Here is a 26,532-nt window from a genome sequence, read left to right on the forward strand (position 1 = left end):
CGTCAAGTCATGAGAACTTCCTTTCTTTCCTCTGGTATTATTAGCTGCAGGCCTAATTTTTATTTTCCAAATCCATTTACTGCCTCCTCCCTCAAGTCTGTGGAAAAAGTCAAATTTTAAACGAATAAAAATAAAACAATCTGGTCAATGTCACAAAAAGGGATGGAGTTGAACTTATAGGTGGTCCATGCAAAGAAACGTAAATACATTGAATTTCCCTGTGCTGCAACCCTGACTCAATGAGGAAATTTGAAAAGCCAGAAGTCATTTCAGACTATTTAGAAAGTAATTGACAGGTGGCGGTGTGTGATGTGATGTGTGATGCATGTCAAAACACTTGCATACATTATTGCCAATGCACAAAAGTTAACCCACTGGATTTGAGAGTCTTTGTGCGTTGACTTTCAAAATAAAACCCCTGTTCTATTTTACAGTTCCAGATATGAATCCTATTAATCTTTTCTTTTCCATGTTAAACCGTTATATTCCTTTTTTCTCCATGGCCATCGGTAAAAATGTTGATGATTGTGACAGAAACAATTTATGAGTTTTATGTTGGCAAGAATATTCTGATCTTTACTACATTTTTTTCAGAGAGAAAATGGTGCAGCTCTATATATTCTCAAGTAATAAGTTATGGAGACTCAGTGACTTGGCCCCTCCCACAGACAACTAATTAGGGTTAATAGAAAATTTCTGCGGTCACAAATGCAGCTGCAAGATGTGCAGAGAGCAGTAACAGTTATTTATTTATCTTCAATATTTGCAATTTTGAAATGTAAGCTACAACTAAAGGAAGTTATCCATTTCAATTAGTTTACTCGAAATAACTGCAGCTCTCAGTCTAAGGCTGTGCCCGAATTCCCACCCTAATCCCTACATAGTGCACTGCTGTATATATGCGTTCGCTATTTTGTAGTGCTGTCCGAATCTACTATTCCCAAATCGAGTGCCCCTGGAAATTTCCCAGAAGTCTTCTGGAGTCAGAAATCTTCAGAAGACAGTGGACTCATAAATAATCGTCACAAAATGCTCATATTAATTAGATATAACTTCGTGAAATCGATGACATCATATCGGCCGTTTAAAAAGGAAAAAAAAAAGTGTAGTGAACATGGTGTCCAAATTGCATTTAAGATTCAGGGCACTATATAGTGTCGCACTATATACCGGTAGTTTTTTTTTGTCGTTAGGGGTTAGGGTGGGAATTCGGACACAACCTAAGTCCAGCGACTACCATCTGCCATATTCCACAACATGTTTACTGTGTGCAGGCCTTACTAGTTTTTTCTTACCTTTTTCCCCCCATAATTAATGCAATTAATTGGTAAAATGCATAATTCATCATTTCAAAATAAAAAATAAAAATCCTTCATAGTAATAGTGAAACTAAACCAGCTCTTAAAGAGATTTTTACTTTAAATGTGTTTATATCAGAATTTTCTCTGATTTTTAGTATAAAAGATTCTACAAAACTATAGTCTTCTCTTCACACTTATTTACTGTCTGCTTTATCTCTGTCTCTCTTTTTACTGTTTTTCTGACTTCTTGATTTGTCTCTGTCACATTTATTCCCACCCTTTTCCTCCGTGGTTCCCATGACAACATCTTTTTTTTTCCTGGCAGTGGTAGCCTAATTTAACTTTAGCATTTCCATGGTTGTTAACGGTTGTCACAGTGCATGAGAGGACAAAAGGACGTGTCTTTTCATGTCAAAGTCTTTGAAGGACGGGAAAATCATTTTTTTAACACAAGTTTCAACATATCGTTTCCCTTTTTTTAGTTATGTAAGTAGTTACCTTCCGCTTAAAACAACTGGTTTTTGCATAAAACTTTGGATCCTATTAAATGCAGTAATGTGAATCATTAGTATTTAAAAGAAAGTGTTGTGTGACACTAAAATAATCTAAAATGATTAGAGAGGGAGATGCTATTGTTTGATATTTCAGTCCCTCTGTATGCAATTTAAGCCACCGTATTTATTGATCCTCCTCTTGTCATGATCGTGTTAAGTTGCTTAAGAAATTGCTCTATGCATAAGCTCAGAGAAGCAAAGAAACGGACAAAAACAGAAGTTCAATTTGATGTCACCTTCCCGCTAACACCGCACTTCTGTTTTCCCCTGCCCTCAGTTTAATCTTATGTGTTCCCAGGCATTATTCATCTTTGAACTATGTATACATGGAAACATTGAGTGGTTAAAAAAAGGAACAGGAGCTAAACTAAAATTCAAAGGTCAACTGTGTAACATCTTTTTGGAAAATGCTGCAGCTTAAAGCTTGCCTGTTTGTGGTTGTTTTTCCTCAGGGTGGCATGTACGTTTTCCAGCTGTTTGACTACTATGCAGCTAGCGGTGTGTGCCTTCTGTGGGTGGCATTCTTTGAATGTGTAGCTGTTGCCTGGGTTTATGGTAAGTATCAAATAAGGCTAATGTGGTGCTAACAAACCAAGCTTTCTCTAGTAAGATTTGTGTTCCACTCTTTGCACATTTCCCTAAATTCTTTTTGTTTGAAAAATCTTGTAGGATTTAGTTGTATGTGCTCTTAGAAAAGTAAGGTTAAAATATAAAAAAAGGAGTAAATGAAGTTGTGACTGCAGAGGCTTCAATACAAATAAATAAAATGACTTAAAAACTTGCATCTCTTTTGTTTCCAAAGTCCCACAGTTGGGTTTGAAAATGGTGCAAACACTTTTTTCCCTGGTTGCAAATGGGGATGGCTACAAAAAACTCAGTGCCAAGCTGGTACTGACATACACAGTACTATCGGTACCTTATAAAATTGAGGATGTCGGTGCTTCCTCTCTTCGCTTAGTTTCTGATATGTTGATCACTTGTATTCCATTCAGTTTTGCTTAACAAGTCTAGCCAATCATTTTGCCTTTCCAGCGATTGTGGGCGGGCTCTTATAAGAATGGGTGAGGCCATGAAGATGAGTGGAGCGTCAGTCAAAATGCTCAAGGCAAATGAGCAAAAGTTTGGCTGTACTTGACAGCAAAAGATTCTAATCCAGCGACCTGATGATAACAGTGATGTGTACAATGCTCCATAAAAAAAGAGCGATGTTGTGGCGATGAGCGGTGAAAATCGTGTTTACTTCAGTGTGTTTTTGAAGCACCACTTCAAGCACCATTTAGGCACTGGAACCAATCAAAAGTATCAGTTCGGCACAAGATAAAATCCAATCGGAGCCCATCTCTAGTTGTAAATGATAATGCGGCACTGATGCCTCCGATATTTCAAGTATCTACTATGTAGTTATGTTGTTTTTACTAATTCTTTATAATATCAGGTTTGTTCATCTTTTCTAATTGGCTTGCAGACAGTAAACATCCCACAAACACGTCTTTGCTGTGAAGCCGCACAAACGGATTCAGTCACTGACTGTGTTTACTTTGCTGTGTTCCTAGGCGTTGATAATTTTTATGATGCGATTGAGGACATGATTGGCTACAGACCAAATCCGTGGATGAAATGGAGCTGGACTGTTGTTACTCCTTTACTGTGCATGGTAAGGTCGTTTTTTGCTCCCATGTCTATTGAAGCATGATCAGCACAGACCAGAAATCTCACATCTTATACTTGCATGGAAGACATTTGCCTCTATCAAAAAAACCTTGCATTTAGCTTTATTTTAACAATGTATTAAAGATGGATTTTTACAGTATGCAGATATGAGCCTAATTACATTTGGAATTCAACTTGCTCCACTGCAGGGTTGCTTTTTCTTCTCTTTGGTCAAATACAAGCCATTAACGTACAACAAGGTGTACCAGTATCCTGACTGGGCCGTTGGAATCGGCTGGACTCTTGCCTTGGCGTCCATGATCTGTATCCCCATGGTGGTGGTTATCAAGATCATTCAATCTGATGGGCCACTCATTGAGGTTGGTGGATCAGCTTTAATCTAATTACATATATACGTTATTCTGTGCATCATTACACTCTTGGTCCAAATAGTGGGTGCTGTAGAGTGCCACAGGTTTGGTGGCGCAAGCAACCCGATTTCTCAATGGCTCATAGTCTTAAAAATTAAAGTTGTACCAGTGGAACGGAAGCAGCAAGCTGCACCACGCCATAACAAACCCGTTGTGGTTCTATTTTTTTTTTTTTTTTTTGGATCTTGATTGTTGTTGAAGGTGCAGCTTGTTCCACAATATTGGTGGTTTTTGGAAAAACCCAAAAGTAGGTGGAACACCACCCCAAAAAGGAGCTATCAGTGGTACCGCACAGACAGCGGAGTGGGACCGTGCCTGTTTTTGAGCTGGAGACAGCTGTTTATCACAATCCATGAGAGGGCAATATAAATCCTTTCTAATATGTAATCAGGATAGGATTGATGGAGAAATAGAAAAAAATAAAAAATGACAGGCTAATGTTGAAACCCAAAGCTTACCGTAGAACTAGGTAGGAGCACCGGTGCAGCCAGTGTCAAACATTATTCTAGAGCCCTGTGAGCTCTATGGTATCATTTCATCTTCATCTCAGACTAACTTCCATTCCTTCTTCCTGTCCTGCAGAGGATTAAGGCGGTTGCGGCTCCGGTTCGTGGTGGTGCCAGCTCCCGTCCTGCGGACCACCGTGGCCCCAAGGATACCACCGTACCGCTGGACCCCAATGGAAACAAGGGTTTTCTGATGAAGGCCCCCACCCACACCATCGTAGAAACCATGATGTAAAGGAAGGAACGAGGTGGAGGCTCTCCATGAGATCGCTCTCCTCTCCTCTCTGTCCTCTAAAATGCTTTTACTGCTAGATGTCCGTCTGTCTGTCTTTCTGGTGGACTAAAAAAAAGGGTTTTAAGGAAAAAGTTCGCATTTCAAATCTTTAAGGAATACCTTGGAAGCAAGCCTGCAGTTTTTGCTCATCAAAAGTGGGTTGAAAATCACATTTTAGCTCTGTCAGAGCTTCTAGCAAGCGGTTTATTTTCTCTCTGTTCATAGCTTCATGTGACTTTGCATCCCACAGTGCAGCAACTTGGCAACAACATCTGGTCATATGCTGGCAGACCTGTTTGTTCCACCAGCTGCTTTCACAGATAATCAATTGTTGTTTTTAAAAAAAAGCGGGGGAGGGGGGGATCATTGATTTCTAGAATCAAGCAACATTTTTTCTTGCCAACCTAAAAAAAAAAAAGTAATGTCTCTTGGAGGTGGGAAGTGTATTTTACTGTCAACATGGTGCTTGTGTTTGGGGGTTAGTGCCAAAGGGTCCAGCTTTGGCTTTTTCTGTTCCACTGTGTTCAGTTCAGGCACTGTTTTTATAAAAGATTAAGGCACTACAGACACTTCTAGTTAGTGAGTTTTGTACTTCTCATGTCCCAGCGTAGTCACCTGAACTTTTATCAAGAATCAGAGCAAATACAATTTCTGTCCTAATCTACCGGTCCTTCTAAATCAAACTCTGATGTAAGCTGAGGACAAAGACAAGCGGAAACCTACAACACTGCAACTAGTGGAGGCACTCATCCACCGCTTAATATATCGGGAACATTTTTGTCTTTGAGGACACAGAAGATATGCACAACATTGCTGTAAGGTATAAACAAGAAAGCAAATACAAATTTCAATCTAAAAAATCTCCTCAACGTGAAAACAGGTGATAATCCTTTTTAAAACAGAATCCTGATCTTTGCACCTTTTGCACTAGTACTCGCGTCCCCCTGTAGTCATAAACTGGTGAGAAAACACTAGCACTGAGGCTGCGTCTGGGAATCAATTTGCGCACAGAGGGGTTTCTGAGAGGATTTGAAGTGTGGAGGTTGAACCCTTGCTTGTGTTGTCTGTGGCGTACTGTACAGTAGTAGCTATCGGTCTATCTATATTTATCTCCTTAACTTTCTCTGTCCTAGGCCAGTTTACAGTACATTAGTGACTGCACTAGGCACTCTTGGCTTCAAGTTTTTGATTGAATTTGTTTTATACCCTACAGAGGAAGTTTTACCATTATTAGTTTATCTTGCCTCTGTCAGTGTTTAGAGTTTTTTTATTATTATGAATGTTATTACTGTTATCGTCTATTGATTTACTGTAGTTTTGCCGAGATGAAGGAACACTTTCATCTAGTGAAAATACAATGCATTTTTACCAATTGTACATTTACAGTGGCAGTCATTTTCATACAGCTTTTCTTTACCTTTAGCCTGACGATGAACTTCCTTGTCAGCCGCGTACACAAAAAACAGAACTGTTGTAAGGGGGAGCCGTTCCTCCTGCACCATCATAACAGAAATGATTTTCCTGCACATATCTGGGTCAATTTGGGCAATTTTAGTCAGGCCGGGCATTTGAGTCCACTGCTATAAGTACTGACGTGACATGTTGAAGAAGTTCTACCAGATTTCAAATTGGCCTTTTTTAGCTGGGAATTTGATGGAATTTAAAAGTGACAACTCGCCAGTCGGGGTGCTTTTTTTTTCCTTTACTGCTCAAACAGGAGACCGATAAAGATTGTAGACTTTTCATGGTTGTTGAATACCCATCATGAAGGATTAGTTGTCTAATCCAAGTCATCATGCAAAAGTTTTTTTGTTTTTACCATTAGAGATAGGCTTAGATGAGACTGCCAAAAATTCAGAAGGAGTCCATTCAAAACCAAAAAGAAACAAGTATTTATGTAGTAAACAAATTGCACTTTTATTGTTTTTTTATGAATAAAGCAAACTGTCTTTTAACTCATCTGTTTGGATTTGCCTTAAGCTTTTAGCAGCAGACATGGACATATCCTTTCATTATTAATGATTAATATCAAAACCATAAATGTTTTTCGCTGCGTGAAAAAGTTGCACCGCACTGAGCTTAAGTGCTGATGATCTCCACTGCAGCTGGCTTTAAACAGGCTAGAACACAAAGCTACTTCCATCTCTATTTTATCTGTAGCATGTAATGTGTTGCTTTCATAATTGTGTTTATCTCAAGCTCTCCATGTATGTCACCAGCGATCACTCACTCAGGAGCCGTCCTCTACAGCTTTTATCAGCTGCAACACTGCAGAAACCTTGTTGCTTTATTTTTTTTTTCAGGTGGGGGCAAAGAGCTAAGTAGAACTATCAAAATCGCTTTTGTTAAGATTTTTATGCCGTTAAGTCAGAAGACAATTTTAAGCAAACTACAATTATTCAGTCAAACCACAAATGGTTAAAAAAAACGTTCAGGGCCAAAAAACAAACCTTTTTTTTTGTTTAGGGTACAGAGAGTTCACCGGCATAGCAACGGAATGCCAAAACATTTTTTGAAGTGGGGTGCACAAAACAACTTCTTAGATAAAATATGAGAACGAAGCACACACCCATGAAGTGGCAAAAAGACACTGGCAAAAAAAAAAAAAAAAAAAAAAATCAGGTTAACATACAACTTGACATACATGACAAATAGCTGCAAATCTTCCTTCTGTGTGGCTCTGCAGGGTTTTAATCAACCTGCTTCATTTGTCTTTGAGTGTTCGTTCTTTGTAACAAGCGTACCTTGGCTAATAGACAATAAAAACAACAACCGCTAGCTAATAGCTTTTGGTGGAAATCTGTTCAAAAATAACATATTCCAACCTTTTAAAAAATGTTTTTCTTGTTTTCTTTTGGTTTGTTTTTCTGAAAAAAAAATATATACATATTTTTAAGTAAAATGTGTTTGAATAAAGATACCAAGAAACTCAGTTAGGCTAAAATCAAATTATCCGCGCATCTTTGTGTTCTGCCACTCAATGGGTGTGTCTGAATATAATTAATGGGGTAGTATCGCTTTTTTTAATGCAAATATATGACCAACCAGTTCCTAAAAGACTCAACAAAAAGGCCTTGGTTGATTTGAAAGTTTGGACTTTGTCGAAATAGTGAGTTTGTCATTTCAAAGGGATTTGTGAAACAAAATCCATAGCAGACATCTATTTTCATACAACTTTTCCTATAAACTCATCTTTCTACATATAAGCTGCCAGTTCAATATATATTTAAAGCATAATTTTATTCTTCAACTTTTGTACAGATTTTGTTTAGCCTTTCTCAGACATTTTTCCTTAAAAATTGATATAACAAGCATTCGTTAATAAAAAGACCTCATAAGACTTTTTATTTTTATTTTTTATCTAGGTACATTTGGTAAATTTAAACACTGTTGGGTAAAACAAAGATTTAGCACTACTAACAGGATATTTGAAAAAACAAAAAAACTATGGTATTTTAAAACACAGCCATCAGTTAGTGAAACAAGTGTCGTGAGAACTAAAAAAACAAACCCATTTGTTAAAGTAAAGCCCGTCTGGCCTTGCCTAAGCTCCTTCGCTAAGCTCCTTCTTTTGACAGGAATATAAGGACCAGAGTTTATACATGATGCAGTAATTCTACTTCTTTGTTTTACATTGTGTAACCCCACTCTGTTATCCTCCACTCCATGTGCTGTTAGCTGATGTAAACTTGTTAACCTAAGCCAACATATATATTTTTTTAATTTTAGCGTCTTTGTTTTCTTTCTCAAAGATAATTTACAAGAGAACTGAAGCATTAGAAAGTGCACAAGTTTTACTGCTGAATGTTAAATATGTGAAGGTCTCCTCTTTTTTTTTTTTTTCTTGTAGCTCTAATATAGATTCTTTTATTTTTTTTAATTGGTCTTTGTTCACTTTTTGTTCACTTTTTTTTATTTTATTTCTTTTACTCTTGATTGTGTGTCTCACATTTGCCTTTTGTATTCCAAATAAACTGAAACCTCTGTCACTGGTGTGACATTTGCAACCAATGATCCCAAAAACAAAAAGAAATGCAAAGAAAGCTAAGATTGGTTATGTGCAATACTTGGTTTAATTTTCATCTTGTCCTTCAAAGAGGTTGTATTGATTCATGAATTAGGAAAAAATAAAACATGTTTATGAAATCATTTTTTACTGACTTTGTGGTTTAAATGCATCAACAATGAAGTGACTATTGAACTACCAAAATTCAGCTGTTTTTCACGATCACTATTTTTAAATTTGTTTTTAACAGACGACACTGCCACAAAAGGCAACTGTTTTTCTGCCTGCTGATATCTATTTCAGCATTTTGGATGTTGTAAAAATAAATAAAAGATGTCTCATTTAATCCAGTTTTGGTTCTACACAAACTTTAAAATGATACCAGTTCATTGTTATGTTTTCTGAAGCTTCTTTAACTGTTGTTGTGGTGGTCTAGAAGAAATATTACGAACGTTTTCCATCTTGAAGACAAAGCAGCAAATAAAAACCTTACAAACATATCAGATGTGGGGTTGATTGATTTTTTTTCTTCTCATTTTTGTGCTTGAACCATGCAGTTATTGTACCTAATAATGTACCTAATAATGCTATGTACAGACTGGATGTGTGGCGTGTTGAAAAACACGCTAAACCCAGGTTGCTTTACAGTACAATTTTTATTCTGGACTCTTGCTACTCTATGCTGGCACATGTACTCACAGTTGGAAGAGGCTTGGTGCAAAGTGTCGAAGTGGTGCAACTTTTGCAGCTTGGTGGCTTTGTGGAAGAGCGTCGCTCTGACATGAAGGTTGCGAGTTCAAATTTAGACAGTCAAACCAAGGACTCCAAAAATGGGACCCAATGCCTCCCTGCTTGACACTCAGCAGAATCCCTTGTGCTATCCTAGGCACTGTAACATTGGGAGTTGGGTCATCTAGACCCACTAGACAGTTCTCTGAACCCTTTTTCTTCAATGATTTGTGATTTTCACTGGTGTCCATGGATTACATGAAATCTTTACACCTTTATCCACCTTTGTCATGGTAGGGAGAACACGTCAATGTAAGGGTGGGGTCATCTAAGATAGCACAAGGGTTAAGGGGTGGGATTTGGGGGTTAATCCCCCAAATGGTCCCAGAGCGCGGCTGTGTCTGCAGCTCACCGCTCCACCAGGGGATGGGTCAATTGCTGAGAACACATTTCACACACCTAGGTGTGTGACAGATAATGGGACTTTAAACTTTAACTTTCACAGCTTCATTCCGAAGTATGAGAAAGACTTGGGGTCATATAATTCCAGCCGGACACAAACCGGAATTATTCATTTCCTCCTCATTATTGATTTTCAATTGGTTGGCACTTTTGTTGATTGAAAAATACTTTTTTCCACATCACTACATAACTCGAGCCCCTGATTTGACAAAGTTCAACTGATTTAACTGTTATTCAGTTGTTGTGCGATTTGTACGTAGAGCCTGCAAGTAGACTTAAAAACCTCGAAGCGATGTGTGAATGCAGAAGCTCAAATCGCACATATGCTTGTGTTTACATAGATTATTACTGGAAGTGTTTGCTCAAACTCGCGTTTCCTAGCCTGGTTTGAATGTAGCATAATGGATGAAACCATCTGTGTATGGGTCATTCTATAATCAGGGGTACATTTCATTTAAAGCAAAAACTCGTATCAGTATTATTTCTTGATATGCTTCTATAGTAAACACCCTTAATGTGCTAAATAAATTACTGGTAATTGGCAAGCTTAAGTTCAGTTAATTTTGAAATATTTAATAAAAATTAATATTGGATTCAATATATTATTACCGGTTACCGTGTTACGGACAAATGTGTAATGCTAAAGATATCTAAATACCCAACACATTTGATAAACTGTTTGAGTCCATTAACAAGTATTTTGAGTTCATCTATCCAACTGATCTGAAAATATGATTTTTGAGCTTAATATTGGGGGTTTTATGGGAAATTGTCATAGAAGATGAAGCTTTTTTTAACATGAAACCACATTTCACTGATTTTGGAGTTATTCACCATCTTTATGTAGAACTTCCCTCTCCAGAGATCTCCACAATCTTTTTTTGTCATACTTTATTCAAAATTTAACCCTTGTGCTATCCTAGGCACTTTAACATTGGGAGTTGGGTCATCTAGACCCACTAGACAGTGCGTTGAACCTTTTTTTTTTTCAATGATTTGTGATCTTCACTGGTGTCCATGGATTACATGAAATCTTTCCACCTTTGTCATGGTAGGGAAACACATCAACATAAGGGTGGGGTCATCTAAGATAGCACAAGGGTTACGAGCTTTGTGGCCCCAAAACCACTTGAGACAGTTGATGGGAGCAACATGATTGACAGGGCAGGAGCCCAGGGGGATCATTTTAAGATTAAAAAAAAAAAAAAAAAGGTTTTATTTTATCAATGTAGCTGATGAATTACAAAACTACAATATTCAGCAATTCATAGAATCTTAAACGTGGCAAAATGGAACATTTAACCATATGGTCTGTGGTGTCTCTGTAAGCCAGATGTGTTATTCTGTCTGTGGGCAAAAAATGGGCAAACCTGTACGGGGCACGCAATATCAAGATTGTAGACCGCTCAGTGAGCCCTGAGAGCGAGGCACGCTGCGAGCCAGCGGTTTTTGCAAACATGTAGACAACACATTGGTTAAGACTTAACCTAATATCTAACCTTTATTTAACTTAACCGTTAAGTAAAGGTGAAGTAGGTGAGACGCAGCCGCATCATAGGAATCTTTTTTATTTTTTCCACTCACCCCAAACCCTTTCCAAGTGATAAGTGCATGCTTATTGCGTCCCATTTGCACTCTGCATGCTTGCAGTCTGACTGTTAGAAATGAGGAAATTAGACAATCGGAGCATAGTTTTTGTCGGCATGCGACAGGCGTTTTACGGCCAATTCCATATCACCTGCACAGCCGTGTATGCAGCATTTGCACGATGTTATACAAAAGGAGTCAGTGCCGGCACCTACCGGAGTGTGCTGTAAGGGCACCATATGCATTGTCACTCGTGTATCATAAGTGCATGCGACAATTCTTCCCGATACACGACACAGCAATGGTCCTTTGGTGGCCGCACCAGTGTCAAGGGAACTGCAAGACACACCTGCAGTCCGGTTAAGATGCGGTCGCTTCTCTGTACGACCCTCCACGGGCCTGGATAACGCAAAAGCCTGCAGCACCTGTATTACAGGTACACCCCTGTAAGGGGACATGTGACAAAGGGTTTAATTTTAAAAGATGTTTCCATCATAAGCACTTGCTATTACTTCAGTTCCCACACTGTTTTTTGATTCATTGTTTTCATGAGCGTTTTGGTCCAGTAGCTGCATAGCCTGTTATTATTATTTTTTTTTAACTAATCAGTGTATGTCTATCAGTCAATTAGACAATTATGAATAGAGGTGGATTGACGGTAAACTCTTGTTTTGGTTCAGCAAAGCCAGTTTAACCCTTGTGCTATCTTAGATGACCCCACCCTTACATTGATGTGTTATTCCTACCATGACAAAGGTGGATAAAGGTGGAAAGATTTCATGTAATCTATGGACACCATAGAAGATCACAAATCATTGACGAAAAAAGGTTCAGAGCACTGTCTAGTGGGTCTAGATGACCCAACTCCCAATGTTAAAGTGCCCAGGATAGCACAAGGGTTAAAAATCCACTCAGGAGCAATAAAGATCCACCCTAATGGGTGCTGCGGGAACTGACTGCAAGGGAAGGGCACGAAAAAGGGGAAATTTACTCACCTGTAATGGAATTTTGGCTGAGTTAAAAGCAACTGATAGCATGCTTTGTTGGATTCATTAACCCTTGTGCTATCCTAGGCACTTTAACATTGGGAGTTGGGTCATCTAGACCCACTAGACAGTGCTCTGAACCTTTTTTCTTCAATGATTTGTGATCTTCACTGGAGTCCATGGATTACATGAAATCTTTACACCTTTATCCACCTTTGTAATGGTAGGGAGAACACGTCAGTGTAAGGGTGGGGTCATCTAAGATAGCACAAGAGATAAAGGGTTCTTGCCCTCAAAAGTTTTTTTACTGACTGTAACGGTATGTGCCAGCAGCTGGGCAGACTTGCTTAACCATAACACTACCATATTAGCAAGGCCGCTTTGGGAAAACTGAAAAAAAGAAAAATGTTGTGACATCTCGACTGATATTTTGAGGTGGCGAAAAAGATAAGCTTGTGAATATCATACTTTTCAATGAATGAGTGAAGGTTAAGTGCAGTAAACTAGCCTTAATCATGAAATTAGCACAAGTGTTACATGTTTAGCATTTGTCAACATTCACTGAAGTTCTCTATTTTCAGAAAAAAATGTAAAATATGTATTTTCCAAAAAGTATAAATGTAACACAGTGGTATATTTATGCATAAGAACAACCTAACAAAGCCAATATGTTCCAGATGATGTACTAAAGTCCCTTCAGGGCCAAATTTCTTTTTTCCAAAATGACAGTAAGCAGCTCTGAGCCCCTGCTAGAATCTGCACTGGTTTGTGGAATATTATGACCCAAACATCCGTTTCACAGCAAAGGGGGGGAATGACTCAGACATACTGCTAATTAAAAGAGGCTGGGTATTGAACACAGTTAATTTTCCCAGACTGGAATTTCCCCCTTCATAGCTCTTTCTGTCAGACATGTTTTCTTTTTTTCTAAAAACCAAACGGAAAGCAATGCTTTTTGAAATAATAAAAGTCTGAACCAAGTTGCAGATAACTCTAATTTTTTTTTAATCCTTTTTCTCATCTTGGGAATTGATGCTAAAGAATGTGATTCAAAATTGCCAGAAACCTTTATTGTTATTTTTAGAACCATGAGAACAAACACGAGCTTCTTCACCATGTTAGATGCTACAGCCCACCATAGAAAAGCAAGCAAGCCAAAAGACAAAGGCATTTATTAATTCAAAGAGCAGCTCATAATTTTATTTGACAGAATTACAGCTGACCGAACATTTTTGTTTGTTGTAATTGTTTTTGTTAATCAATGAATACAGTAAATACCGACAGGGCTGGAAAACCGAAAATATAATAATTACAATAGGTCAAAACAAGCCTGACCAGAGCCCTCCCAGGGGGATGCCTCCTGCTCTCTGGCTTTGGGGGCCCCCGTGGCCGTCCTGCTGGCACATTTGAGTGTGTGTGTGTTGCTTTATGCTGCTTCATGGTTTTACCCCCCCCTTTCTATAATCACCCTTCTATCCCCCCTCTCTAACATCCCTCTATCTTCTTCCCTACTTTCCTTTTCCGTCCGGTCCAACCCAAAAGATTTCAAACATGATTCAAATGGCCTAGATTACAAAAGGGGTTTATTCAGACATACCTCTGGTTTGTCAGAAGATTCATAACCCCTTAGTTAGTGATTTATATAACAAAAGCCATAAATGTCCTAATAGCTCTTGAACATTTTTTTTTACACCCAACAAATAAAAGCCACATTATGAGCAGGTAAGAATTTTCTGAGGATATGTTTTATGGAATCCATCTTTACTTCAGACTTGCTTACGGATGATGCATAATTCATGGATGTCAGTGTGGTCACTGTCTCATGCCTGAGGGAGGTAATTAAAACACTCATGCACCATCAGAAACCATCTGCACCGCACAACTGCCTCTGTAAAATGGTGAAGCGCTTAAATGATTGTACTTCCACCTTTTTGATACCAACATTGCAACGTAGTCAGAAAATTGCAATGCCACAGATTTTCAATTTTCGTTGAAAAAGCTTTGTGTTTCAGTTTGTGTAGAACTTCAGGTCTTTGTTTAGGAAATAAGCAAACATGTTTTTTCCCTCAAGTGTGTTCTGATTTGTCCAACGGCTGACAAAAATAGGTAAGAAACATTCCATTTGGTGATCATAAAAGGTTAGTTTTATTAAATAAAGATGGAGAGCAACCAGCTCTATTTCCTAATGGGGGATCAGAGAGAATTTCAGTTTTTTGAGTCAAGCACACAGCTTTAACCCTTGTGCTATCTTAGATGACCCCACCCTTACATTGACGTGTTCTCCCTACCATGACAAAGGTGGATAAAGGTGGAAAGATTTCATGTAATCCATGGACACCAGTGAGGTTCACAAATCATTGAAGAAAAAAGGTTCAGAGCACTGTCTAGTGGGTCTAGATGACCCAACTCCCAATGTTAAAGTGCCTAGGATAGCACAAGGGTTATTGGTTTTATATTGTTTTTAGTAAAGCAAAACAGAATGGGTTTCTCCCACATCACCATAGTAACCAGACAGCATCAAAAGCAGGCCTTGGAATGAGGAAAAATGGATTTACATCTACTCTGTTGTGTCTCTGGCTTGTCCCCCTGGGTCCCGGAGAACTGGTTTGTCCTATCACTCCTGTGTCAAGTAGTTCTTCCAGCTGTCTTCGCTTATCCAAAACTTATAGGATCAAACCCCATGCCCTCTCCTTCCTAACTGAGTTTTTTTTTAAATACATGTTTTGTGTCATAAATGATGTTATGTTTTTGAACCTCCACAATTAAATCTTTGTCGTCCATGATGGTGTTATCTGCCATGGCAACGTGTGTTTTTGCGTGGGCACGTTACCCAAATATGAAATGAAGTCTTATAAAGTTTTATCTTGCGAGTATAACAGATGTTTTACTATATTTTGAAACCGGGACCAGTTTTTGGTTCCCCGGCTTTTTGTGTAAAGCGTGTGTTGTGGAGGGACGGATGTGGTGCGCAGACACAGACAAAGACTTGATTTATCTGGTGAACCCAGACATGGCGGTGAGCCTGATGACTTCTGTGTTTGTTTTTCAAATAAAGATAGACCAAAGCCACTATCCTGGCATGCTGGTTATCCATGTACGACATTGCAAAAACGTTGGTATAAAAAAGCCCAAACCATTTCCGTTTTGTGCCCAAATCGCGAGGCTTTCAACAATTTGCACAGAGCCTTTTCCAACTTTAAGTGGCAAACAAGCGCTAGTAAACAGTAGAGAAAGAATAAGAAGAAGCCCTTCCCTATTTGTCCAGTGTGAACTGCTAACTTTAACCCTTGTGCTATCCTAGGCACTTTAACATTGGGAGTTGGGTCATCTAGACCCACTAGACAGTGCTCTGAACCTTTTTTCTTCAATGATTTGTGAACCTCACTGGTGTCCATGGATTACATGAAATCTTTCCACCTTTATCCACCTTTGTCATGGTAGGAATAACACATCAATGTAAGGGTGGGGTCATCTAAGATAGCACAAGGGTTAAAAAGATTGACAATTTTTCCCAAGGCTAGGCCTGCCCAATATTCCGCAAATTTATCGTTATTGCAATGTCAAGCTGTGCAATATTCATATCGCAAAAGACAGCGAAAATTGCAATAAATGGTTAGCTTAACCCTTGTGCTTTCTTAGATGACCCCACACTTACATTGACGTTTTCTCCCTACCATGACAAAGGTGGATAAAGGTGAAGAGGACTTCATGTAATCCATGGACACCATTGAAGATCACAAATCTTCTTTTTCTTCCTCTTTCGGCTTTTCCCATCAGGCGTTGCCACAGCGAACAAGTCGCATGGTGAACTTGGCAATGTTTTACGCCGGATGCCCGTCCTGACGCAACCTTCTCAAAGCAACCGGGCTTGGGACCAGCACAGAAGTAGAGAAGGGAACAGGGAGCAGCCCGGAGTCGAACCCAGGTTTCACGGACGGAAGGCGCCGCAAACCACCACGAGCTAAACCGGCTCGGTGAAGATCACAAATCATTGAAGAAAAGAGGTTCAGAGCACCGTCTAGTGGGTCTAGATGACCCAACTCCCAATGCTAAAGTGCCTAGGATAGCACAAGGGTTACATGTGCTGAAAACAATCTTATGGCAACTTGACGCATTTAACGAATCAAAAAAATCCCTTTATGTGTTTGACCAATCGGATGGGGCCCTATTATGTTAGATGTTTGCCTACTATGTGGACGAGGGTCATTTGGAGTTTAATTTTTAAACTGTTGCAATGAAATGGGAATGATGTTTTTGGTTGCTTTGCTCTTTGTTTATATACCGCAAATTATATCGTTATCATAATATTAATCACCAATATAGCATATAGCAAGTTTTCCTCATATCGAGCAGCCCTACCCAAAACTATGGTTCTAGTATTCTATTCTGCTGCAGGGGCCCGTACCAAGAAAAAAGAAACCATCCATCCATCCATCCATCCATAGTTATTGTAAAAAATCTAAAATCACAATACTCACACAAAAAATAAGAGATTTTATTTTTCTTGCTTGTAGTCTTTTTCATTTGTAACGAGTATAGTACATTTTTGTTCCATAGAAAATAGATGGGGGTGGGGCAAGATGACAACAACAAAGTCATACATTTTAAATTTTATCTTACACATGTTTTTTTTCCCCTTGTTCAATAAGAGTAATATTTTCATAGAAAAATACTATATTACATGGAATATAGTTTTACACACAAAAAAGGACGCACCAGCAACATTTACTATTAACAGCCCAAACTGAAATCCCTTGAGGGACCGACATGTTCATATCTACATTTTAAAAACAAGAACAAACATAGAAATCCCAGGCATTATGCAGAGTTATCAATCTATCTGCCATAATAATGAAAGATGTGAAAATAATTACCATGTGCAGTCGCAGTTAGAACTGGCTGGAAGCTCTGATCATCACATTTTTTCTGGGATAGTAAAAAAGAAGTTGATAAATATTTGGGAATTTGGTCAAATAACTACTAATCCTTTTTTTTATTTTGCAGTTGTTCCATCACTGAAAAACCCAGATTAAAGACTTGTGTTACTTACAAGCATGACTGAAAGTTGACTTAACTGGTCGATTAGCAAATTGAAAAGGTAAATAAAGAATATTTAGGAGACCAGATGCAGGTGCACCTTTAAAGTAAAGAAACTTTAATAATTTAAAATTTTTAAGTTCTCTAACTTGAATCTCCTGACCAATCAATGACCTCAAAGCGCCATCAACGCCATTATGAGGAGAAACTTATTGCACGTGGAAAGCCTGGTCCCATCAAACGCTAAGTGGAGGAGATACAAAACAATGGTTCAAACAGAAACCTTTGGCATCCACCAGTTTCTTGCGCGCTCTGCTTCTCCATGGCTAAGGAGCTGCTGAGCTCGAGCAATTTTTTGAACCTCGTGCACACCAACAAACACATATTTTGAAATCAGTTTATGAAAAGTGGTAGCATTTAAGGTTCTTCACCAAATAGACAAAAATGTAGAAGACAGGGGACAATGAAAAGGGTTGGTTTTTTGCCAGATTTTTCATAAAATGAGGTCAAGCCTCTCTAAACATGAAACAATCAGTTTAGCATCTGATGCTGATAGCTGATGTGTTTAAACAGGCAAGACTAGCAGATATCTAAAAGCACATCATATCGCATCTAGTTATGAACTACATTTTTGTAGACATTTATGGTTTAGTTTACTCAAATTAAAGGGAAAACATTTGAACCAGTTGGTGTTGTTAGTAGTCTTGGGCAACAGATGTTGTTGATCACCTGTTTAAAAATAACAAAAACCTATCCATTTTAAAATATAAATATCAATCTTCAATACTTTATTTGTCACTTTTTCTAGATTTTTCTACATTGAGCTATACACTAATCCAGAATTGCATTGGGAGTTCGGCTGAGTTCACTCACCCACCCACACCTAGCACATACAAATACACAAAATAAAATGTTTGAAGGCCTTTATCTTCATTTTTTTTTTACCTTAAAAAAATCTTCTTTTTTTTTTACACTCAATTGCATAATAAAATCACTCAGACTCAGTACATTTGTACAACTGTCAATGAAAAATACTTACAGTGCATGGTATTCAACAGTGTGCTTGTTACTTCATATGAAGTTCTTGGATAAAAATCCCCCCTCATAATATGCTGAGCTTATGATTCTCTTGTCCTGGATACGTTTAAGAAGGGAGAGCAAACACCCCTCAGCCCTGTAAACCAACGTTCCTTTACAACAACCAGCTCTTTCAGAGAAAAAATCACAGTAAAATGCTGAGAAAAATACTGAAATCTCTCAGAGACAAACATGCTTTTTGATGTATTCTATAACCACATTGCTCAAAAGTCATATGAAGTGTAAAAAATTGACCAATGTTGTTTATTTGAAATTTGTTTTCAAGATTGGAAACTCCCAAAGCATGGAGGTAAAACAAAAAAGTGTACTTAAATAAGTTCAAAAGAATTTTCGAAAAGCTGAATAACTATTTTTCTATATCCAGTGCTTGTTTTCTTCTGAAGGTGAGACCATAGCTCTGTATTTGTTTTGTGTGTCTCTTGTGCTCAACATTTGTACAAAGAAACACCTCAGACCACTGTTACCTTGTGATCTTTGAACACTAGCCCTTTGTTGCACTCGCAACACGTTGCCAAATTCAGAGACAGAGAGGGAATGAGGCACAAACTGCCCGTTCACCTAATCCTTCCAATTCTGGAGCAAAGAGTTCTTGGCAGGATTGTCAGAAACTTTTAAAACATGCTACAGTTTAGACAGCAGCTGGATTTAGTTTAAAAGAGACTACTTCAAGAGTAATTTCTTTGACTGGCAAAACAGCTGTGTGTCCATCTATCCATCCATCAGTCTATTGTTTCTGAATGGCCTTGCTAATAAACTTTATGAAGACTTAAGTACTGAATCTAGTTATTATGACACTCTGCAACTTTAGGACGAGGAGATGAACAAAGTTTAAAAACATAAATATAAAGGGTAAGTTGTAAGTTTTCCGCCTCTGGTGGTATCTTGTCTGCAGTTAGATTTAGATATTTTTTTTGTCAGTGGCATATATGGATAAAAATGTAGTTAAATCATTTCAAAATGACCCCCCCTCAGGGCTGATATTACACCGAATGCGATTTGCACATCAGGGGTGTTAGCTTTCAATGTTAGGTCGATCAAAAGCACGGAAGTACAGCTAAAAGCAACCGTCATTCAGATGCAGCTGAACTGGTATTTTATGAATGTCTTACAACCAAAATGTGAAAAATATGTGTTTAAATTCAGCTGACACTTGAAGACCTTTCTACAAATGTTTTAGTGGAATGTCGGGCTCTTATTCTGGTCAGATCCCTGAAAACTACACAACTGTATGAGGGTAAGACACACATTTTACTAAGTACATTAACTGGGACGTTTCCTCAGACTAACACAGCTACTAAGACCCTGACATTCCCACGAGGAAACTGAGAACCTTGGAAATTGTTCTTTTAGACTGTTCAAAGTAACCCTCAGTGAAATATGATGTTTAAAGTAAATAGGCACGATAATTAAAGCTGCAAGCAGCATTGCAATTGACATTCTTACATGTGACCAATTTATATCAGCTTTTTAGTATTTGGCACAGAAACTCTTGGCAACAACTTTATTGCTGCAGATAGATGTGTTCTTGTCGGCAACAGTTTTCTGAATGGCACCTTCAACGTTAACATCTACCCACTCCTTGTGTAGAAAATGAAATTAACATTGAAAATGCAATTTTAATTGCTTTGTTGTGATTTTTGCTGATCGCACAAATACTTACGATTTCAGGGTTGCTATGGTAACGCTGAGAAATGCAGAGGTGTTACTGCCTTGTTATCCTCACAGCCTCTGTGAGCAGAACCACCAGCATTATAGATGTCAATACAACCTTTCCCTATAATAATTTGTCTTCTGCATCTTCTAAAAAGACAAATGGCACCTACGTACTGAAGTAGTCCTTTTCCATTTTACATACCTACAAGTCTTACAAACATCTACTGGATTGTGTAAGGCAGATTACCCAATTGTCAACAGCACAGTAGATTCTTGTAAAATGAAGAAACCCAGAGAATTCTTTTCCATTTTGTCAAAATTGGTTATATAGCTCCCAAAACATCATGCAAGCTCATGATGATTTTTTTGGGAGCAAACCTTCTGCTAGAACAGCTTTGTTATTTTTTCCCCCCTCAGTGATGTATTATTTCTAAAGAAAAGCTACTCCACGACAGTACATCTTGATGGAAATGGGCGATTGCATGCAAAAGTGTACATCTGGATTCTAGAAGGAGTCCCTGTACAGTAAGAATTATTGCAAACCTGTTTGTATATTCTTGGACCAGATGGATTGTTTGTTTGTTTGTAGTCAATTATTAACCATGTTTCATGCCTAAGCGAAGGCAGCGCAAGTGTGTGGCTATTTGTCCGTGTCTGTGTGCGTCACAGATCCAGAGGGTGATCCAAAGTGTTGTTGTTGTTTTCCGGGTCATCGTGGGCTAGAGGGTTCCGGCTGATGACCAGCTCCAGTCTGTCTCCGGCCTCCGTGATGAGCGGCACAGCCAGACAGCAGTCAAAGTCTCTCGTTCTCACGTGATTCACCTGAAGACAGATAGCGATGGTTGCTGCAAACATTATCAATTTAACGTAGGGTGGTTATCATTCATTCTTAACATCAATAAGAAAAACACTTACAAATAGTAAGGAACTTTGCTCCAGGGTGGGCAGTTCTGAGCCAACAGGGCCTCTGTCTTAAGCCTTAGTTACGATTACCCTTAGGGTTGGATATCGCCTGTCTGCGGGTCAACTTTTCTATGGCAACCACTCTCACCAATCACAAGTGAGATTTTTTGGAAGACCACACCCCTACTATTTAAAAACGGTTCCAAGAGAATCTGTCAGTTAAATGTTTCAAACCTTTTATGTGAGACCCCATTCTTTTATTGATGCATCTGATTGGCCAGTTTATAATTTGAATAACTTCCACAACAGAAAAATATCATGGAAACATTTAGGATCAACAAGACCAGGTTAAGAAAATGTAGCAGAGCAAGAATAGTTAAACTGAGGAATAGAATGACTGAGAAATAGCTGTTTCTCAGTAGAAGTCTATAGGATTTTGCCGTCTTGCAGCCTGAAGGCCCGTACACACCGGGACGAATATTCGCCAGGCGTTATTCGCCAGCGTTTTTCGCCACGTTTTTTGTGTTCACACCCAGGCGATTTTCGCTGACGATGAGTGGAGTGAACATGCAATTTCATTCCCTGACATTAGATGGCGCTTAATGTAAAACAGAAATACTCCTGTACACAAGGTGGCGCTGCGCAACTTTACGCTTCTGAAAGTCGCTTTTCACTCAGAAGAAGAGAGCAAGTATTTACACGCTTGTCAGAATCAAACAAAGAAAACATGAATATTTCAAGCACCAGTAGCTCCAACTGGTGCTTGGTTCGGGGATATTTTAGAATGTCCGTCATTATTTCTTTGCGGCAGTGTAGACGCTACTTGGCGTCTATCTTCTTCGCTGGTATGTGTGCTCAGCAAGGCAGTTTTGTGTTTGAGCGCCCCCAAGTTGTGTTTTACTGTAACTTCAGAAGCTCCAGACACGTGAGCAAAAGCGCCATTCTCATTGGTCGAGTAGATTTCGACGCGACGCGTCGAAAAAAAAAAACGAACCCGAGGCGTTTTTTTGACGCTTTAACGCCTGGCGTTTTTTCGCGTTGGTGTGCACACTCTCATTGGTGCCCTTTGTTTAGTCACGAGGCGTTAAACGTCGGCGAAAATCGCCGGCGAAATTCGTCCCGGTGTGAACAGGCCTTGAGGGTACTTCCTGTTAGGAACGCCAGGGGGGAGGGTTCACTCAGTCCAGTTCTCATATACAATCAATGGGGAGAACTAAAAAGATGAAATCCCCTGAAAGTTTGGGAGATTTTGGTTTGCTTTTCACTCTAAGCAGTTGAATGAAAATAGATTGGTTGAAGTTTAAAAAAAAAGAGATCTAGCTGTTGTTTTAGTAGCCTGAACTCTTGAGGCTTTAGTTCTTCACAAATATTTTTATGTTTTAATTAACTCAGTAAACCTTGCTACCATTGCTAAAGATTACATTTAAATGGGGACAAAAAGACATTTGTTTATAAAATAAATTTAAAAAAGCAGATTTATTGTAGACCTCTTAAAACACATGAAATTAAATTCAGAAAGCAAAAACACAAAAGAAGAATCTATTTATCCATAAAGTTTTGTATGTGAATAAATATTTCAGATCAAATCAAATCAAATCAAACTTTATTTATAAAATAGCGCTTCTCATGCACTTTGTGCAGCTCGAAGCGCTTTAACACTAAAAACAGTAAACACACAACATTACAATAAAAACCCCAACCCACCCTTCACCCTTCCCACTCCCCTCCATTAAACCACATGACCCATGGCTCCCACGTACAATGAAATATGACTATGTAACTGTAAAAGAATAAATAAATAAATAAATAAATAAATAAATAAATAAATAAACAAGTATGGCTTAGCTCTGCTGTGAGGAAACAGTATCTGGGAATCCTTTCATACCAGGAGCCAGCCCGGCCACCGGAACATCGCCACAGTGCCCACCCAGACCGGAACAACACCGGGGCCCCCCTCACAGCCAAAAGCTGTAAAATTAGACCCCAGCCGCCCCAGCAAGGGCAACAACTGCAGCAACAACCGCTGACCAAGCCGGCAATCCCTGGAGGAAAAGATCCCCTCAAGAAACACTGGGGCTAAAATCATAAGATGCTAAAATTAAAAACATAAAAAAGAAAAAACATAAAATTGAAAATAAGATGCATAAAATTAAAATAAATACATAAATAAAATAGCCTATACTAAAACTAATAGAATAAATTAGCAGTTAAAATCAACTAAAAGCTAAATTAAAAAGGTGGGTCTTGAGCCTCTTCTTAAAAACCTCTACTGTCTCTGCGGCCCTGAGGCTCTCCGGAAGGCCGTTCCACAGGCGAGGACCATAATGGCAGAACGAAGCCTCACCATAAGTTTTGGTCCTCACCTTGGGAACAACTAAGAGGCCAGTACCGGAAGACCTCAAGGTCCGCGAGGGCTCATATTTTAAAAGAATATCATTTAAATAAGAAGGCCCAAGACCATAAAAACAGGTTTACAACAGCTTCCTTCTATGTAAATTTGGAGTAAAACGTATTTTGTGTGTCTGTTTACCTGCAGAATTCTGTCAAAAGATCGAAGCCCGGCTCTGTCAGCAGGGCCCTCGGGTCTGACCATGTTCACATAAACGCCTTTCTCTAAGAAGCCGTCAGAAACACTGAAGCCAAAGTCATCGCTCTCTGGGTCCTTTATCACAGTTACCTGAAAAAAGGACACAACTGTTGAAAATGAAGACACAATCAGGTTGAATGGGATTTTAGTTTGATGAAAAGTTGAGCTTTTAAAGATGATATTCAGTGGGAAACCGCTCCACTGTGAAACCAACCTCCAGCATTTAAAGGAATGGCATATTCAACCCCTTCTTGCCTGACTTTATTTCGAATTATTTAAATAAATAACTTTTTTTTTTGTGCAAGGTGAGGCTAAATCAAATAAAGTCCTAGAGTAAATGGTATGTTGTGACTAAGCACCATTAAATTTAGAAAAAGGATGTAGGGGTGGTTGAAAGTTTTATGCAAAATAACAATAATTTGTTTTAAAAAATGTGAAATTTTGTTATTCAAATTTGAGTTTTTAAATGCTGAGTGGAATGGATCCGGGCAGAACATGTAACTTAAACATGTGGCTTCATTAAACCATAAATAAAACTAAGGAGCAATGATGAAGGTGAGGTTACATCAGGGATCAGCTCTAAGCCCCTATCTGTTTGCCATGGTGATGGCAGGGCTCAGGGAGGGGTTTAGAGAGGAATCTCCATGGACTATGACGTTTGCAGACGATATTGGGATTTTTAGCGAGAGCAGGGAACAGGTGGATGACAAGCTAGAGCGGTGGAGGCAGGACTATGAATATCTTGGTAGAAGGATGTGAGGTCTAGAGCTGCCAGGTAAGAAGCCCAGAGGAAGACCAAAGAGGATGTGTAAGGATGCGGTGAGTGAAGACATAAAGGAAGCTGGTGTTGGAGTAGAGGAAACAGAAGACAAGGTCAGATGGAGGAAGCTGATTCACAGCAGTGACCCCTGAAGAAAACAGCCCAAAAGAAAAAGAGAAGAAAGACTAAGGCAATGGTGAAGATGTATGGATAAGTCAACTGAGGGTGAAACTGCTGGTTGTTGGTCCTGTTGACTACGTGCACTCATTCCAATAGTAGATATCTCACCCTATCAGATTACATTTGATCAGGAGTACTGTTTAGAAATGTTAAATATGTAAATTATACAGGATTTAAGATGTACATATCAGAAAAATAGTTAATCCCAAGTTTACATTTGTTTGATTTCACTTTTTGAATGATTTTCAACACCAATTGCGTTCAATTTTCATTAATCTTATTCTGTTAAAATGTTTTCTAAAGCTGCAAAGGTGCAAACCCAGTGCAGTAGATCAAACATTGAATCAAGAAAAAAGCTATTTTTTTCAGAAATATTACCTTTTTTTTAGGATGAATTAGTACTTTGTGTGAAAAGACCTTGATGCTGTTCTTCTGACAGGCTGTCACACATTTATTAACCCCCCAAAAACTTTTGGGTTTTACTGGATTTGTTTTCACAGTTTTCTTTTAAAGCAAACCCTTGCTGTAGCCCCCTCATCACACTTCTAACGGTAAAAGCAGCTTTTGCCCAGAACAAAGGCTGCATTCCGAGTGTTTTCAGGAGCCGCTCTGAACTCACTTTGTGCAGCTCCAGAGGCGTTGGGGAGAGAATTCCCTGCATTTCTTCTTTGATCCGACGAGACTCCCACGTTCTCTCTGATACTCTGAGGGAAGCTTTGGGTTTGGGCTCATGGTGCAGAACAGGGGACTGGTTTTCTTCGTGGATGTGGGCCCCCGGGTGCAGATGTCCCTCCTGGTTGAAAAGAACCTCGTCGTGTAGGTGGGCGTCTGGGAAGAGTTCACAGATTTAAAAAGGATTTCACTCCCATTTGACTCTTCTGCCTTCTCATTCAGTGAAACAGTAAGCCATGCTCGTACGAGGGCCTAACCTTGGTGGAAGTGGGGATCTTGGTGTAGGTGGGATTCCTCTGGCAGGTGGATACCTTGATGGAGATGCACGCTCTGGTGCAGCAGGTTTCCCTGATGAAGCAGAGAGTTTCTCCTCAGCGGACTCATCCGGCTGTGGCTCAGAATGGGCTCCACCGCAGGTTTGCTGATGCCGTCTACACCCAGACTAATGGCTGTTCCTGTCATGATGGATGCCTGTACGATTAAATGAATGCACACTTAATCACACAGACTCACCCACCCACATTTTTATGAACCATTTTGCTAAATGTGCAGCCACACAACCAGTTATGATGTTTCGGGAGGTGCCGTTTCACACAGCTCCGTTTAATATTCAAAATCATACCTTAAACATAAAATTTAACAACAAAATTCCTGATCACTTTAGCTCATTTTCTCATACATGTAGGATTCTTCAACAATGTTAGAGGGAGGGCAAAAGGTTGGTCTAGGTGGGCTATGGGTTACAACAGACAACAGAACAAAATGGTTTTAAGTTATTTTTGGAGAACTATAAAAAAAAGAATGACACATTTCTACTCATGACCTCTGACGGCAGCATTCATCCTTGAGTTAATTATGGGAATGTTCATTTAGATATGAGTTTGAATATGTCAACAGACCTCTATCTCTCTGAGAAGCTCAGACTGGCCACATGTCTCCAGGTCCTCCAGAGCCTGACACCAGAAGCTGTCGTCTGGATCCAATAGAATACCATCCGGTTGCTGTCCAATAAACCTGTTGCACACAAATGTTATTTGTCAAACTGCGACACATTTGTCCGTTATTCTGTTTTATACTTTTACATGTCTGTATTTGTGCCCAAAATTCAACAAGTTCCTGTCTTCTCAAAGCAGAGATGCAGTTTTAAACGAGTCAT

General features: G+C 39.0%; 2 protein-coding genes across 15 annotated transcripts in view; one reads left to right on the forward strand and one right to left on the reverse strand.

The window, feature by feature from the left end:
* The window catches only part of LOC101175313 (sodium- and chloride-dependent taurine transporter), a 32,673-nt gene extending 23,451 nt beyond the window's left edge, over positions 1-9,222 (forward strand). Inside the window, exons 12-15 of the mRNA XM_004068901.5 lie at positions 2,308-2,410; positions 3,409-3,509; positions 3,715-3,885; positions 4,519-9,222. Coding sequence (XP_004068949.1) covers positions 2,308-2,410; positions 3,409-3,509; positions 3,715-3,885; positions 4,519-4,677 — 534 coding nt within the window. The 3' untranslated portion in view covers positions 4,678-9,222. The remainder of the gene's footprint in view (positions 1-2,307; positions 2,411-3,408; positions 3,510-3,714; positions 3,886-4,518) is intronic.
* Positions 9,223-16,960: 7,738 nt separating this feature from the next.
* grip2b (glutamate receptor interacting protein 2b) overlaps positions 16,961-26,532 on the reverse strand; it is a 242,854-nt gene continuing 233,282 nt past the window's right edge. For all 14 annotated transcript variants that reach the window (XM_078947469.1, XM_078947472.1, XM_023955041.2 and 11 more), the window contains 5 exons: positions 26,276-26,390; positions 25,634-25,847; positions 25,324-25,532; positions 23,708-23,854; positions 16,961-21,096 (listed from right to left, as the gene is read on the reverse strand). In XM_078947469.1, coding sequence (XP_078803595.1) covers positions 20,938-21,096; positions 23,708-23,854; positions 25,324-25,532; positions 25,634-25,847; positions 26,276-26,390 — 844 coding nt within the window. In that variant the 3' untranslated portion in view covers positions 16,961-20,937. The remainder of the gene's footprint in view (positions 21,097-23,707; positions 23,855-25,323; positions 25,533-25,633; positions 25,848-26,275; positions 26,391-26,532) is intronic.

The sequence above is a fragment of the Oryzias latipes genome, chromosome 5 (genome assembly GCF_053564925.1).
Source record: "Oryzias latipes strain Hd-rR chromosome 5, Olatipes_Hd-rR_3.1".
Taxonomy (NCBI): domain Eukaryota; kingdom Metazoa; phylum Chordata; class Actinopteri; order Beloniformes; family Adrianichthyidae; genus Oryzias; species Oryzias latipes.